Source organism: Stylophora pistillata, chromosome 9 (assembly GCF_964205215.1).
Source record: "Stylophora pistillata chromosome 9, jaStyPist1.2, whole genome shotgun sequence".
NCBI classification, from domain to species: Eukaryota; Metazoa; Cnidaria; class Anthozoa; order Scleractinia; family Pocilloporidae; genus Stylophora; species Stylophora pistillata.
The window spans coordinates 19,105,912-19,122,070 of record NC_142527.1 but is presented as its reverse complement, the minus strand read 5'-3'; the positions used below and the strand labels follow the sequence as shown (position 1 = coordinate 19,122,070).

General features: G+C 40.9%; 1 protein-coding gene and 2 pseudogenes across 4 annotated transcripts in view; 1 reads left to right on the top strand and 2 right to left on the bottom strand.

Annotated features, from left to right (window-relative positions):
* The window catches only part of LOC148723663 (uncharacterized), a 270,515-nt pseudogene that overhangs the window by 139,023 nt on the left and 115,333 nt on the right, over positions 1 to 16,159 (top strand).
* The window catches only part of LOC111331345 (neuronal acetylcholine receptor subunit alpha-7), a 27,898-nt gene extending 11,739 nt beyond the window's left edge, over positions 1 to 16,159 (bottom strand). Inside the window, exons 1-4 of one of the 4 annotated variants that reach the window (XM_088733181.1) lie at positions 15,951 to 16,159; positions 14,910 to 15,058; positions 13,724 to 14,237; positions 11,696 to 11,835 (exon numbers count right to left, since the gene is read on the bottom strand). In XM_088733181.1, the coding sequence (XP_088589307.1) occupies positions 11,696 to 11,835; positions 13,724 to 13,799 (216 nt within the window). In that variant the 5' untranslated portion in view covers positions 13,800 to 14,237; positions 14,910 to 15,058; positions 15,951 to 16,159. Of the gene's footprint in view, positions 1 to 11,695; positions 11,836 to 13,723; positions 14,890 to 14,909; positions 15,059 to 15,950 lie in introns of those variants that run through there. The other 3 variants (XM_088733179.1, XM_088733180.1, XM_022936449.2) reach the window with 3 other exon arrangements.
* LOC148723665 (kelch-like protein 38) lies at positions 159 to 10,873 on the bottom strand (annotated as a pseudogene).

Sequence of the window (16,159 nt, the reverse complement as noted above, 5' to 3'; positions counted from 1 at the left end):
CAGGTTTGACTCCCTAATTAACCTGAAGAATGTCTAGATTGTAAGTTGGGTTTTTTTAGTGTTCCCTTCCAGCTTCTGATTTTATTTGGGCTTCTACATGTATCAAGACTCAAAGCTCCAATTCAACCTGGGGTCAGTGGAAAAATCGTCTAGGAATGTGCAACTGTGTACTCTCTTTTATTTTTTCCTTGTAGATTTACTAATAATGGTCAGAACAACGATGAAAACATTTTACAGTAATCAACAATTAAATACTATGGACAGTTGTGAGCCACAGTTTGGAAATAAGTCACACTCATCCGCTCTGCTAATGGTAAACAGGATATACTTATTTTCCAAAGCCGTACATTTTGGAGAAAATCATAGTAATTTAGGCAAGGTTTGTGAAAGAATATACTTAGGTAAGTCTTATTCATTAGACATCCATGCTGGTTTCTTATCATGTCATTGGTACCCTATATTCTGCTCTCTACATGTACATTAAAATATAACAACAAAAACATTTCTAAACGAGAGGTTAACCTTTTCACTCCCTTATGTTGGTTTGGAGAACTTGGTATTGGATCCACTAATTATATCTCTAGTCAATATTCTCCTTTATTGTCATCACTTGTCTGCTTAGTATTCTATTGATATTGTAAGGAAAAATTTTGTCTATCACTGATAGGAATTAAATGGTCAATGGTTTACAAGACCAACCAAGGATTTCAATTTCAATTAACACTTTTGCTTTACAACAGTGAATAAAATCTAAATTCTTTCTTTTTCATTTCCATTCTTAACTATATTTTTCTCTGGAAACTGCATACGTGAAGTTTGAAGGAAAGAAAGCCCTTCAACCATGGTGCAAACATGGACCCACCTATCCTCTTGGACAACATAACACTCTACACTGTTAAGGTAATATCTTTGGTGGTTAATATCTTCTCCTCCAAACAGATACACAGTATTTGTCACACTGACTATGCCACATGCAGCACGTGGTACTATAGGGCTTGAAACCAAACTCCATTGATTCAAACATTTGTCAAATATTTCGCAAGTTGTTTCAATTCTTGTAAAACCCATGCCACTATAACCACCTATAACAATGACTTTACCACTGGAGATTGTTGCTGCTGCAAAATATTTTCTTGCATTGTTCGTATCCAAAACCGGACTCCACTGATCTCTTGACGGATTGTAGCACTCCACACTCCTTAAACACACATTATCATCAGTACCATCCATCTCATAGATGACCTCTCCAATGACAACTGCACAGTGCGCTGCTCGAGAAAATGTCATTGGTGACAGAAATTCCCATTCATCAATGTTATATTTGTACTTCTTAACTTGACGCTTATCACCAGAATTTCCACCAATCGGGTATAGTTCTTCTTTAGGGCCACCAGTGTACTATGTGGAAGCGATGGTAAGTTCTTTTTGGAAGTAAACCACTCATTTCGAACAGGCCTGAAGTAACATAATGGGGCCTCTGATTGACCTCCGACCACATACAACTGACCACCACAAACAGCAGCAGCATGTCGTGTTCGAGGACATGGCATCGTGGGCAACCGTAACTGTGAAATGTTCAGCAGGCAACCGTGGATGATACTCCTACTCTTGTACGTTGGATCAGCAATGATCTGATCGGCCTAAAATAACGAATATGAAATATAAATATAGAGGCAAGACCGATACAACGTAGATAGGTAAATTTTAAGACGGAGCACTGTATTTCGGCTGGCCAAACCAGCCTTCTTCAGGTGCAGAGGGAATTAACAGAGAATTCTCAGTTAATTTCCACTGCACCTGAAGAAGGCTGGTTTGGCCGGCCGAAATATAGTGCTCCGTCTTAAAATTTACTTATCTACGTTGTATCGGTCTTGCCTCTATATTTATATTGCAACCGTAACAACTTCTTTGAAGCAAGATCAAAGCCAAGGGTGGTGGATGGGAAGGAAGTTGATCTTAACGTTTGACCACCAGTTACAACTACCACTGTCTCCTTACGTTCAAGGCATGACCGAGGCCTTTGCAACAAAACTCGGTCTTGAAAAAGAAAAGCCCTGAGCCATTGAATCAAAATTCTCATGCATGCTGGGCTCTTCATAACCAACTCTTCTTGATCAATGATCCGTTCCAGGCTGCACTTTGACATCAAAAAAGCTCTCACGCATTTCAGGAGCTCTGGAAGCAAACACTCTCGCGATGAGACTTCGTGCTTAACCCAAACAATCACTTCTTCGTAAACTTCTTCCTCTCATGTAGAGACCACAATTTCGTCGCGTGAGATTAAAGTGCCCATAATGTGAAAAAACGTTTTTCGCTCATCTAATTCTACACTTCACTAAATGAACTTCGGGGAAAGTTTTTTTCGATTTGGATAAAACACGATTTTTTTACGAATTTTTACAAAGTTCAAAATTCTATTTTCTTGCGGTCGACCCCTGCCGCTGATCACAAGAATAACGTGCTCAAAATGACCACGTGATTGATGTCTGTGACGTAGGTTCAGGAACCTCACTTGACCTTAAAGTGCATATAAATACACTGGTCGAGTGCGAGTCGTTTACGATATTGTGACCTTACGATATTGTGACCACTCTGAAGCAAATTCCCACTTTTTTTCAAGTCAGATAAGTCACAACCCAAAATCACGTGTTCCTGAACCTACGTCACGACTCACTTTAAACCGCGGAAGACTGGTGTGAATGATGGACCAAAATGGCGACAAATTTGAATGTCTTTTAAAAAATTATAAAAAAATTGCGTTTTATCTAAATCGAAAATTTTTTTCGCAGAAGTTCATTTGGTGAAATGTCGAATTAGATGAGCGAAAAACATTTTTTGACATTATGGGCACTTTAATTCTTGTACTCTCTCGAGGTCCAGTGATTTAAAATCGTCTGTTTTCACCAAAGAAAGGAAATGTTCCATCTTATAGGAGACTAAAGCCTGCTTCAATGAATCACAGTTAAACTGCTGAGCGAAAGATTCCAGCGCAAGGCAGTTCGTGACGCCGACTGTTCCTTCAAGGAATTTCGAAGCTTTCAATTTTAAACGTGGCAGCATCAAGAAGTCGGCCGCTATGACCAACTCTCGAGCGCTCGATGAGTCAGTTTTCGCTTGCCCATGTTGATAACCGCTGTTATTAGGCAGTGGAGAGCACTCAGAAATGAGAATAAACAGCTCATATGTTTTAATGGCGGATACCCAACTGATTACATGAACATGCGCATGCGTTGCGCCTCACTACCTGCTGACCAGTATCTCACGGACATGATACTGATTTCATCAACATCCTTCTTTCTCAAAAGAAACTTCAAAGGAAAAAGAAAATAAAACAACGATAACAGGTTTAAAATGACGAGTTCCTCATAGTGAATGAGTTCTAGCAAATGTCACAACTCCGACAAATAAAAAAAGAATATATACGTGAGCAACGAACTAATATTTGATCTCATAGTCTTTGAACCAGTATGGTTCTTTCTTGATCCGCTGCGGTCTTGTCTGCATGAGTTTACTTGAGCAGTGTCTGCCTTAGTGGTATCTTGGGACTCGGTCCTCTTGTCGATATTTGTTGGTAGTCTGTGCATATTGTTCTTCACAGCAGTTGATGGGGTGTTTTCTGATAGAGCGTTTAATGTCGTGGGATGTAAATGCACTCAGTTTCTCCTGTACACACCTCCATTTCCATCTATTATGTAGGATCGGTCGCTGTGCTCAGAGCGTACTGTACCTTTTCTCCAGTCGCACTTCTTTCCTTCTGTGTGTTAGTAGTACACTGGTTGGCCAGAAGTGAGTCGCGACAGGTCTCGAGAATCTTTGTCGTAGCTACGCTTGACGGCAAAGCGGCGCTTGGCTCTCCTCAGCATTACTTCTTTCTTACTTCTGATTCTCTTAGTTCTTGAGGATGGTAGCATTGATCGTGTGTTTCTACCAAACATCATTTCAGTAGGGCTGGCTTCAGTATCTTGGCGAGGTGTGTTCCTCAATTCAAGTAGGGCTTCATATTGGTCGGTCCCATTCAAGAGCGTTTTACGCATCATCGTTTTGGTAATCTTTACCGCGGCTTCCGCTTTTCCATTAGATTTGTGGTGATGTGGCGATGATGTTACATGGCCAATGCCCAAGTTTCTTGTGAAATTCTTGAATTCTCTTGAGAGGAATTGTGAGCCCGAGTCAGTCACCATCTGTATTGGTATTCCATATCTTGCAAAATGTCCCTTTAGCTTGGTAATGACTTGTTTAGTCGTGGTGGTTGGCAGGTTGTCAACTTCTATAAAGTTCGAGTAATAGTCGACAGTGACTAGATAATTTCTTTCCTTGATCTCGAACAAATCGACACCAATTTTGCTCCATGCTGTTTCTCCTTCTTCATGTTGTTTGAGTGTCTCTTTCTGGTTCCGTGGTTTATGTATCTGACAGGCTTCACAGTTCTCGGCTAATTGACGTATCTCCGTTGACACTGCAGGCCAAAATACGGTATCACGGGCTCGTCTCGTCATGCTATCATAACGAGGGTGTGCAGCATGTAGCGTTTTCTTCGTGATGTCTCTCAGAGACTTTGGGATTACTATTCTTTCGCCTTTCAGAATAATTCCATCTTAATGGCTAAGAGTGTCTCTTACGTCAAAGTATGGCCTTAGTTCGCTGGGCCACAGGCAGCCCAAGCTCACTACTAGAAAAGCGGACGTGACTCTTACCGTGTTGCGTAACGTTTTATATTTATAAAGGTTTGTATGGGATGTTATCGGTTTGCCTTAAAAGAGAGAAAAAAATGTCTTGTTTTGAAATAAAATGGGCTTACCTTATTGCCTTGTTGTTTTCTTTGTTGATTCCGAGCGTCTCAGGCCATTTTGAAGCGTTTTCGGCGAGTTAGCGCTATGTTGGTGTTCAACTGCTAAAAGAAAGACGAGGCCGGAAACCTATTTTAGAAGCGTCCGTCGCCCGAAGCGAATAATTCCGCCAAAAAATTACCACCAGTCTCGATTCCTCCAGAAAATCAAAGCAGAGATGTTGCAATTCCATTTTCCATTCACTCGATTCACAATTCCTCCCACAGATCTTTCACTAGCGATACTTTTATCTCCAGATCGATAGGCTTTCCAATTTCGAATTTGGCTGCTTGAAACGTTCGCGGCCCGTTCGCCGATCGCACAGTATGTTGGGTGACAAAAATAAGCCCGGCGAGGATAGCCAGCGGCCTGCAGTCCAAAAACAATAAATTAGTAAACACATTTCCATTCGATGTTGATTGGTCGATCAAAACAATGCGGTCTTGACAAAACCTCTCGAGGGGACCAGGGGAGCTAACGGGTTTGCTTTTGGACTGCAGGCCGCTGGCTACCCTCGCCGGGCTTATTTCTGTTACCCAACATACTGTGCGATCGGCGAACGGGCCGCGAACGTTTCAAGCAGCCAAATTCGAAATTGGAAAGCCGATCGATCTGGAGATAAAAGTATCGCTAGTGAAAGATCTGTGGGAGGAATTGTGAATCGAGTGAATGGAAAATGGAATTGCAACATCTCTGCTTTGATTTTCTGGAGGAATCGAGACTGGTGGTAATTTTTTGGCGGAATTATTCGCTTCGGGCGACGGACGCTTCTAAAATAGGTTTCCGGCCTTGTCTTTCTTTTAGCAGTTGAACACCAACATAGCGCTAACTCGCCGAAAACGCTTCAAAATGGCCTGAGACGCTCGGAATCAACAAAGAAAACAACAAGGCAATAAGGTAAGCCCATTTTATTTCAAAACAAGACATTTTTTTCTCTCTTTTAAGGCAAACCGATAACATCCCATACAAACCTTTATAAATATAAAACGTTACGCAACACGGTAAGAGTCACGTCCGCTTTTCTAGTAGTGAGCTTGGGCTGCCTGTGGCTGGGCACGTCCTTCTTGTGTTTAGGCCATCCATCCTTTATGATGCCAAGCAAGGTCTGTATATTTTCGTCTTCTGCAGTAGCCTCTTTCACTTCCTTGATTCTCTCATCTGATTCTACTTTTACAGCGTTGACTCTCATAACTCTGACATGGGTATCAGAAACATCTAGATAAGCTCTGCTGAGAAAGTCCGCAATAAAAGGTTTGTTTCCCTCTATGTAGTGGAAATCAACATCATATCAATGCAGTCGCAATATCAGCGCTTGTAATCGCTTTGGAGCTTGACTGAGGGGTTTCTTCAGGATTGAGGTTAATGGCTTGTGATCATTTTGAACAATAACTTTTCTACCATATGTGTGCTGGTCAAAGCGTTCTAAATTAAATACTACCGCCAATGACTCCTTCTCTATTTGCGCCCAATTTCTTTCAGCACTTGTTAGTGCTCGCGAAGCATACTCAATTGGCTTCCCATCTTGTAGGAGGGCAGCACCCAATCCGTCTTTGCTACTGTCTACTTGAAGGACAAGTTCCTTGTCAGAGCCAAGGTAGGCAAGCACAGGGGTGTCTGTAATGCTCTGTTTGACTCTTTGAAGTGGTTCTTCACATTCAATAGACCAATTCCACTCAGCATTCTTTCTAGTCAGCTCTCTTATGGGTTGTAGATCACTTGCTAAGTGAGGGAGGAACTTTGACAAGTACTGGATCATTCCACTGAATCTCTTCACACCTTGTACATCAGTGGGAGCTGGCATGTTGAGTATGGCACTTTGGACTTGTCTGCCTGTACTCCTTCATTGGTTATTAGTTGACCCATGAACTTGATCTGTGTTTGCTTTATGACAGACTTTTCATCGTTTAGCCTTATGTTTCTTTCCGTGCACCTTTTCTGTAACTCACGGAGGTTCTGCTCATGATCAGCATCAGCTTCTTCTCTTGTGTTGCCTCTACCCATCACCAATAGGTCATCTGCAACGCAGATTACACCGTTTAGGCCACAGAGCGCCTCATTTAGCTTCCTCTGAAAATTTTCACTGCTAACTTTTAGGCCAAAAGGAAGTCGGGCCCATCCAAAAGGGGTAATTATGGCTATAAGTAGACTGGATTCCTTGTCTAGTTGCACATGCCAGTAAAGCTTCGTTCAGAGGTTGTGGGTCAATACAAATCCTGAGAGACCCATCTGGTTTTTTGACAACAGCCATATGACTCACCCACACTGAGGGTTCCTCCACAGGTATTACAACTCCAATGTCGACTAGTCGGTCTAGTTCCTGTTTCACATCTTCTTGCAATGCAATGGGTAACTTTCGGCAGGGTAGTGCTCTTGGTGGAATATCTGGGTTAACGTGTAGCTTTGATTCCCCCAAATTTCCTAATTGGGTTGCCATTAGAGGTTACTTGGGCTATAAAGTTGTTATCATTAATGGTGAGCAGTCCCATTTCCTGCACAGTTTTCAGGCCCAAGAGACAACAGAAATCGTTTGGAACAACAATAAATTCAAATGAATAAAGGCTGATAGTTTCTAAAGAAACTGTTAGGGGTTGCGTCGGTGGGGGTAACGAAATAACATGGATATATCAATAAAGTTGAAATGGTAAATTGGCCACCGTAACGATTACAAAAGCTAACGATGCGAGCGTTAGCCCTTCGTCGGAGCGAACGGCTCCGACGAAGGGCTAACGCCAATTTACCATTTCAACTTTGTTGATAAATCCAAACAATAAATTCAACCTCACTCACTTGTGCATCCTTGGGATTCAAGAGTTCTAGGGTGGTTTTTCCAAGTGGGATTAACTTTGATTTATTCCACATAATCAATTTCTGTGAAGGGGGTTTCACTTGTGACTTCTTTACAAACTTCTGACATATTGTGTTCACATCATCACGCGAGTCTAACTGAAATCTGACTTCACAGCTATTAACGTGCATCAAAGCAGTTACTGCTTTATTCTGATCAGTCACCACATTAGCTAACCACTGTTCATCAGAGTCGGTTAAGTCACTCTCAGCATTAAGTGAATGAACTTTCTTGCATTTCACTCCAAAATGATTTCTGCCTTTGCAGTACTTGCATGTTTTGCCCCAGGCTGGACATTTTGTCTTTACTGCTTCATGTGACTTACCACAAAATTTACATTCTTTTAGGATACGAGGGGTATACTCCCGTTGAGGTTTCATAGGAAATTTCTGTAGTGATCTGCTTTGTACACCTACTTTATCAATTTTCTGAGCTTCACTACTTGCATTCATTTCCTTTGTGTTTCTTGAGGTGATTTCAAAAGCTCCGCCACAGATTTCTATAGCTTTCTTTAAGTCTAAGCTTGTTTCACGAAGTAATAATTCTTGCAACTTACCGGAGAAACTGAAGACAATTTTCGCCCTGATCATTCGATCCTTTTCTTGAAAGTTACACGAAGCTGCACAGGAATGCAGTTCGGTTAGAAACACATCAAAAGGCTCGTGGAATGAAATGTTTCAGAAGCGAAAACTTTGAAGAACTTCATTTTGTCGCGAGTTACAGTACTCTTCGAGCTTTTCAAGGACTTTCGCTGGATCGTGTTTATCATCTTCTTCATCAAACTGGAAATGATCGTACACTTCGAGGACTTGCGGGCCAGCAGAGTGTAAAATGATCGCTGTTTGTCGCTGTTTGTCGCTGTTTGGGCTTGTTGGTAGTTCCACTAGCTTCCATGTAGACTTTCAACTGACATTTCCATTTCCTAAAAGCATCTGCCAGATTACCATATCAGTCACATCGAGTTTTGGTGGTAAATGGAATTGAGCCATCTCTATGTGTAAATGTGGTTGCCTCGTGCTCACACTTATTCCAAAATAACTTTAGTACCTTTACTGAAATCTCACTGCTGCCACCAAGTTGATAAGCGCTGCTATTAGGCAGTGAAGAGCACTCAGAAATGAGAATAAACAGCTCATATGTTTTAATGGCGGATACCCAACTGATTACATGAACATGCGCATGCGTTGCGCCTCACTATCTGCTAACCAGTATCTCACGGACATGATACTAATTACATCAACATCCCAGTGTACATAAACTGAAGAACTTCGCTCATTATGGCACTTGTTACGTTTTTAGCTCTACGAAGCCGCTTTCGTTTTCACTGAACTCTGAAGTAAACATCACCCGGAAGTGAGGGCTGGCGGCGGTTAAAACACATCGATGAACTGGAAAGTCTTTCCCTTCGGCTTTGATCGTTGTATCGCACAGAATACTAGATTTCCTGAGCTCGTTGAGACTTTGAAGCAATTCGCTTTTGTACTCTACATCCGACAGACACTCCATGCCTTCTGGAGGCTGTGAAGTTTGTGAAATATTTCTCGCACTAACGTCACACAACCTGAGCTTCCACGATGCCAACCTCGCTCCAGGGTGCTCTCTCTTCCTCCTTCAGGGAGTAAGGAACGAAGTTGCCATGATACAATGGGACAAAGCCAAAATATAGAAATAGTGAAACATTCTTTGCAGGTTAGCTGCAATTGGATCAATTGCAGAAAAGCAGCGTGATAAAATTCAGGCTTTGACGAGATTCGAACCCATGCCTCTAAGATTTTGAAAAAAGAACTTATCAAACACCTTCCCATGAAAACGTTTGACTAAATTGGTATCAATTTAAAGAATGACCATTTAATAAAATGCACACGTACCTCGAAATATAAATTGATCAACGATTTATACTTTGGAACAGAATGAAAGGTTCGCCATTTTACGGTAGAAAATTTCAATACTTGGGCACCCTGTGGAGAAGCCTAAGTTTTAAATGCGGTCGCGGTCGTTGTCGTCACCTATCTTCCGAAAAAGAACTTCCGGCGTTTCTGCGCAGGCGCTGTTTACTTCTAATTAATCAATCAGCAAATGACCTCTAACTGCTCCAGTCTAAACAATTCACGAATGTGATGGGTTAGCGCCTAAACTCGTATTTTTGGGGGGGGGGTTCGACGATGCATAGAATAAACTGCAAACAGTTCGCATGTTAAGTGAGGATCGATTGAAAGAACTAAGATAAATCCTGATGTATTTTCGGTCCCGCTTCGTGAGATTGCTCCGAAAGCTTCCAAAAAGTCACGGAATCACTTACTTGCAAGAGCAAACTTATCACTGTGCAACTATGTTTAGTGTTAATAACAACCCCTTCCCCATTATAGTGGAAGGAAGCCCAGGTGAAGACCACTGTGGCCTCTTATTAAAAAAAAGGATGGATTAAAGTATTTCACTGACACTAAAGTTGGTGCAATAAACAGTGCGCACAACAGTACATGCTTCTTGAAATGATTGTGTTATTACTCAACACACGCCTGTATGGCCACTGACGATAGTTTGGCTGACGTTTGAGCTGGTTTTCACCAACAGGATGAGTTTGAATTTCGTTACAATGCTTAAATGTTGCCCTGTGGAGTTTTTCTTGATTCTTGTTTTTCTGACATTCTTTGGAGCATTTCATGTAACTAAGATATAAACCATTAACTTTAAAGATATAGGTCATTTTAAGGCATGTAGGCGGTTATTTTCAGAGACATTTGCAATGCTAAATTTATCAACACGGAACTCTCACTTTCCTTATAGAACGTGCGTGTTGAAGTCCTGGCTAAATGAAGACTGAGTTTAGTTGAAGCCGGGCCAATTCGTAAAAGAGAACTCCCTAAACAGCCCTTCTTTTTGAGAGCGGTAAGTTTAAAATAATTTATAACAATATCATGTTTGCTTTTGAATCAGTGCAGAAGTGATGCAATGGAATATAATTATATAGTACAGAAAAAAAAAGCAATGTGGCGCGTTTCTTAACCATATTATCATAGACAAGAACAGCCTTTCTATCGAGAAAGTTTCTTCCTGGATGTTCTCTTTGGTAGATAGTTGCCACTAACTTTAAAAAGCACATTACCCGGCTTTTCACTCTTAGTAAAATTTGGACAAAGGGCTCATTCATTTAACCTCTCTTAGTAACAATAGTCAATTGAAAAGGTCTTAGCGTAGGCGTAAATCGTAATGGCTTCTTCTGACTTTACTGCGTTCATCGCAAACGCGGGGAAAACGCACTCAAAAAACAAAACAAAACAAAACAAAAAGGAATCTAGTTAAAAAAAAAAAGAACCTTAAGAAGAACCGTTGCTTTGCAATGGGTGGCAATTGACCTGTTCAAAGGGCGCTTTAAGTCTCGCAATTTCTCGTCAAATGTCATAGTTCACGTATCCGCGTAGTTTGTGTTTTATTCATTGTTATTATTACAGACAATCCAATTTCAAGGGTTTGCCTAAAACGTTTGACGGCCTCTTGGCCCTAAGCTCATGAGCCTTTTGATGGAAATTTCAGTGGCCCAGTTATGGGCAACAAGGCAAGCTCATTCTGAATCGAAAGTTTCTGTTTCTTGGTTTCAGCTGACACTATATTGACTTTTACGTTAAGAAGTGCAGCCGGTGAATTACCTAACAACGACAATGAAAGTTGGAAGACTAGACCACTTCTCGATTCAGTTTTGAAAAGCCAAACTAAACATAATAGTCAAAATAACATCAACAGCTCATGTTCTTTCGAGGCAATGATAATAATCACAACTGAGTAAAAATCACGAGGACCAATGAGAATTCAAATACAAAGGTAATACGAGTAAACCATTACACTAAGCGCGGGATAACTGGAGTGAACATTTTTGGATTGTTCCAAGATTTCTATCTGATGGGTTGAGAGAGAGTGGGGTAATTCTATGGACCACTCAGGGAGTACAGTGCAGCAAAACTAATAAACGTAGTATCAGATTACTTTGATACTCGGTAGTAGAATGTCTCGAGTAAAACTTTCCACTTACCACTTTCATCAACTGCGGCAGTGCGATGTCCATAGAAATGTGCACCACATCTGTTTCCTTGATCACAGGGCGAGCTTTCTTGTTATAGTCTTTCATGATATTGTTTAATAGTTTCCCCTCTACGGTGCTTGCACAGCACACTAAAAACAAACATTTTGAACCCGTTGATTAACCGATAAATTGTAACCCCTCGACGTTTCTCAATCTTTATCATAGAACTAGAACTGATTCCCGGGCTCTTCCCTGATGTCGCTGTCCATCAGTTTAAAACAAACCCTCTACAACTTAGACATCTAAACTGACGACACATGTTTTTAATTCATAATTTGAGACGAGAGCAACTCGTGTTAGGTCTTTTGCTTCCAGGATCTAAATACAAATTCTTCTTAGTTTAATTTAATTTATTAGATTCGCTGACACCGCAACAGCTTGCGCCAATTAATGCGGGCCCAGTAAACCCACCCATCCCACCCCAGGGGAGGACATCCACTACAGTAATCTCGTGCGTGGGAAATTAACAAGTCCTGTCAGTAACCCTGCAGGAGACTGGGCCTACGGTTTATTCGTCCTTATCCGAGAAGATTAGAATATATATTCATTTCTTGATATTATAGAAAGGTAGCAAATTCTCCTCGGTTATTTTAAGACCCTGAGTGTTGGTCCGGCCGAGGCTTGAACCCTCGACCTCCAACACAACAGTCCGGCGCTCTACCAATTGAGCTAACCAGGAGGCGGTGCCATACATTTCTTAGAAAATTAGCTCTGAGAATTTCAAGTAAGATCTTATATTTCAGTTGCTGTTTCTCTTTCGTCTCATCACCTTTCTGTTTGAAGCAGCAATTTAAATCCGTCATAAAAATTTCCAATTTTTCAGGTAAAGATGACTCCATCAAAAGAATCTGATGGGCAGCCTGTATTTACAACGATAACGTCTGTTGAATCGGTTTCCCCTCACTAAGTTTGCTAAATAGAGCCCTACGAGACAAGGGGAGGGGGGGTGGGTTGGGGTTGGGATTGGGGAGGTTGGGGTGGTGATTCATCAATAAACAGCTACTGTAATTAGTGATTACCGGCCACCACACGAATGAAATGAGTTAATTAAGTTTTAAAAATTGGAGAAGCATTATTTTTGTTCAAGTTGTAAGGTATCAGTGATTAGTGACAGAATATCCTATTTCAAAGAGTTGAAAGCTTTCTGAGATGACCAGCTGTCAGAATTAAACCAATGTTCGCCATTCGCTCTGACGAAGAGCTAATGCTCGAAACGTCATGCAACTTAAGAAAACTGTCTACAGTGGCCCATTTACATTATCAACTTAGTCGATAAAATCAAATTATTTGTTATACCGCCCTTCCCCCCGCTTCCCAACGTTTGGTCAGAAACCGTACCCACTTTAGACATTTGTCTAAGATTAGTCCCAGTCCCGGTAACAAACCATTAGTGTCGCCTATAAACTCTACGCGCATCATACTATGGTAACTATATTACCATTTTGTTACCATAGCTCGATCCGACTCTCTTTGCCGTGATCGTTAAGAAAGCGGTTCACCTCCGCAATTTTTAGCACGAACGCTTTTTTCGTTTGTTTCCAATAAGCGGGAGCTTGAGACAGGATGTATGTGTAATCGTCATATAATTTATTTCTGGCCCCAACCTCTTTCTACCACGTTACGCATAAAACTCCAAAATTAGAATCTAAAATATCTGACTGAACGCCGGATGCGTGATCGGCCTGAAAAATTTTGAAATCCGGCTTTTCACGTTTTCCTTAAATAAACACGCAAACGCCTTTTTACATCTATATTTTGGCTTAAAAAAACCTGTTTTGTAGGATCATTCTATTTCCTTAAAGGAATTTTAAACATCACGTCGCAAAAAGTCAAACATCAAAGTATAGCTTTAACTGTTCATTGGAGCCTTATGGCATCGACGGAAATGTTTTGGACCTGCTCGTTATAGCAAAATTGAAATGTGTAAATCTCGTTTCTCCATGGATGTTTACGTAGTTGATTAAAAATTAAACTTACCTTGGTTTTTCAAGGCAAAAACTATGCAGTGGAAAGTTAAGAGAAATGTAACACCGCTCATCTTGAAAGCATTCATTTTATGAGTCACTATCCATTCCAAAAATCATAATAATGTTTTCATACCCGACAGAGCTTTGGAGCTCTTCGAGAAATACGTCGTTCTAGTGTAAACCGCATAACAGGTGACCAATATGATACTTTGAAAATTTATTTGCTATTCAAATGAGTTGTCGAAGGGAACCTTGTGGAAGTATAATGATGAGAAGCGCTAAGACTGCGTGTTGTCATAAATTCTTTTTGCATGATACAAAGCAAGACATACTTTATTAGTGGTGTTCTCAGAAGTGGTTAGCGTGCTTGATTATACAATTCATTGAAGGTCCGGGCCCGGGCCCTTGCCCTGACCAGGTCACCGGGAGCTGTTTTCTTGACCAAAACACTTCAGTCCCACAATGCTCCCCTCTCTCGCTCTACTCAAGACTAAAGTTTGCACCTGAGAACTCGGGGCTATTTCCTGCAATAGAGGAAATCCAGTTGCATAGTAATAATAGGCTATAAGACTAATCAGATTTGCTCTTTTTGTATTGTTAAATACGCGTTGAATCGTTAAATCAACACTTGTTAAGGTTTCTGTTATTGGGTAATGCCACTTTTTCCCATAACTATTCCACCTTGTTAACGATATTTCCTGTTTATCTTTCCTGCGGTAAATATCGCTGGTTTACACACGAGATCTGTTTAAACATAAGACCGCTTAGAGGGCACCTAGCTTCTAACGCATGACTTTGCTCTACCAAATCTCCACAATAAAAAAGTTGGAACAGTGCACATTAAGCTTTAACGTGTATGTGAAAGGAAAACTGATCTATTTTCGTATGGGGTCTTAAATTTACTAGTCACATTCTCGAAGCGTTTGTGACATAAAATTTTGAAACGTGAGTCAGATTTTACATTTTGTACGGTAAAACGAGCAGCACTAGAGGAAACGAAGCAACTCATCGTAGTGTAATCCCTGTAAAATTCTCCAATATTCAGCAAAGTCAACGAGAAAAGGCAAATCTGAAACACGAGATTGCGTGAACTTGTTTTCGTTTTGAGGACGGATCGATATCGACGATACTGTTGCTGGAAAATGAAAATGGTAAAAGATGGATACATAATCATAATCGATCGATGGAATGCTCACTTTCGCCAACTCCTTCCATGCCGACATCTTCTGTCCGATGCGGGAATCAATCAGAGTACGTACGTGCCATGATGGGACGAAATTGATACAAAGCAAAATTAAATCAGTTGGGTGAAACCAATTGAAGCCTTGTTGAATGATGAACGCGCCTGAAATAAATAATTAACAAATCATTGTAGTCCCTAAGAAACAAGGGAAGGCTAGTCCCTTGCAGTCTAGCGAAGAGAGAGATGTATCTTGCATTCAATTGCTATTAGCGTGACAACTAGAAGCAGCTGACCCCTTTCAGCTCTCTTTCACTTTTAAGAAATTAGACTACCTTCCCTCGAGAGAGCAAGAGCTGAATTTTCTTTTGTCAACACTAAAAGCGAACATTGTACAAATTGATATTTTAAACATACCTTTGCTTTCAAACAACAACAAACATATGAAACATATGTGTGAACTGCGGTTATGAGACGTATATGAGAACGATCCTTCGCAGTAAAGCACTATTTGAGCAATAGTGGAAATCAGACCTGAAAAAAAATTTCAGGCCTGTACGGGATTCGAACCACTGACCTCTGCGATACTAGTGCAGCGCTCTACCAATTGAGCTAACAAGCCAACTGGGAGCAGGCCATTTGATGGCCTGCTCCCAGTTGGCTTGTTAGCTCAATTGGTAGAGCGCTGCACTAGTATCGCAGAGGTCAGTGGTTCGAATCCCGTACAGGCCTGAAATTTTTTTCAGGTCTGATTTCCACTATTGCTCAAATAGTGCTTTACTGCGAAGGATCGTTCTCATATACGTCTCATAACCGCAGTTCACACATATGTTTCATATGTTTGTTGTTGTTTGATTTATCATCTACGAGTTTATATCGAATTAATTTGATGGCCTGCTCCCAGTTGGCTTGTTAGCTCAATTGGTAGAGCGCTGCACTAGTATCGCAGAGGTCAGTGGTTCGAATCCCGTACAGGCCTGAAATTTTTTTCAGGTCTGATTTCCACTATTGCTCAAATAGTGCTTTACTGCGAAGGATCGTTCTCATATGCATATACCTTTGCTTTGTTGAAAATTTACTTCTAGACGTAATAACTGGGTTTCCGTCATTGTTCAGTATATTTTGATGCGGTAGGTATTTATATCCTTGAGTAAGCATTCTTTTCTTAACATTAGAGATAGCAGGTGTCATTCTGTGACGTCCTTTCCTCCCTAAAAAGGCCACCTCTCCACGTTAACCCCCTCCCTCTTTCTCCTGACTTTCCTT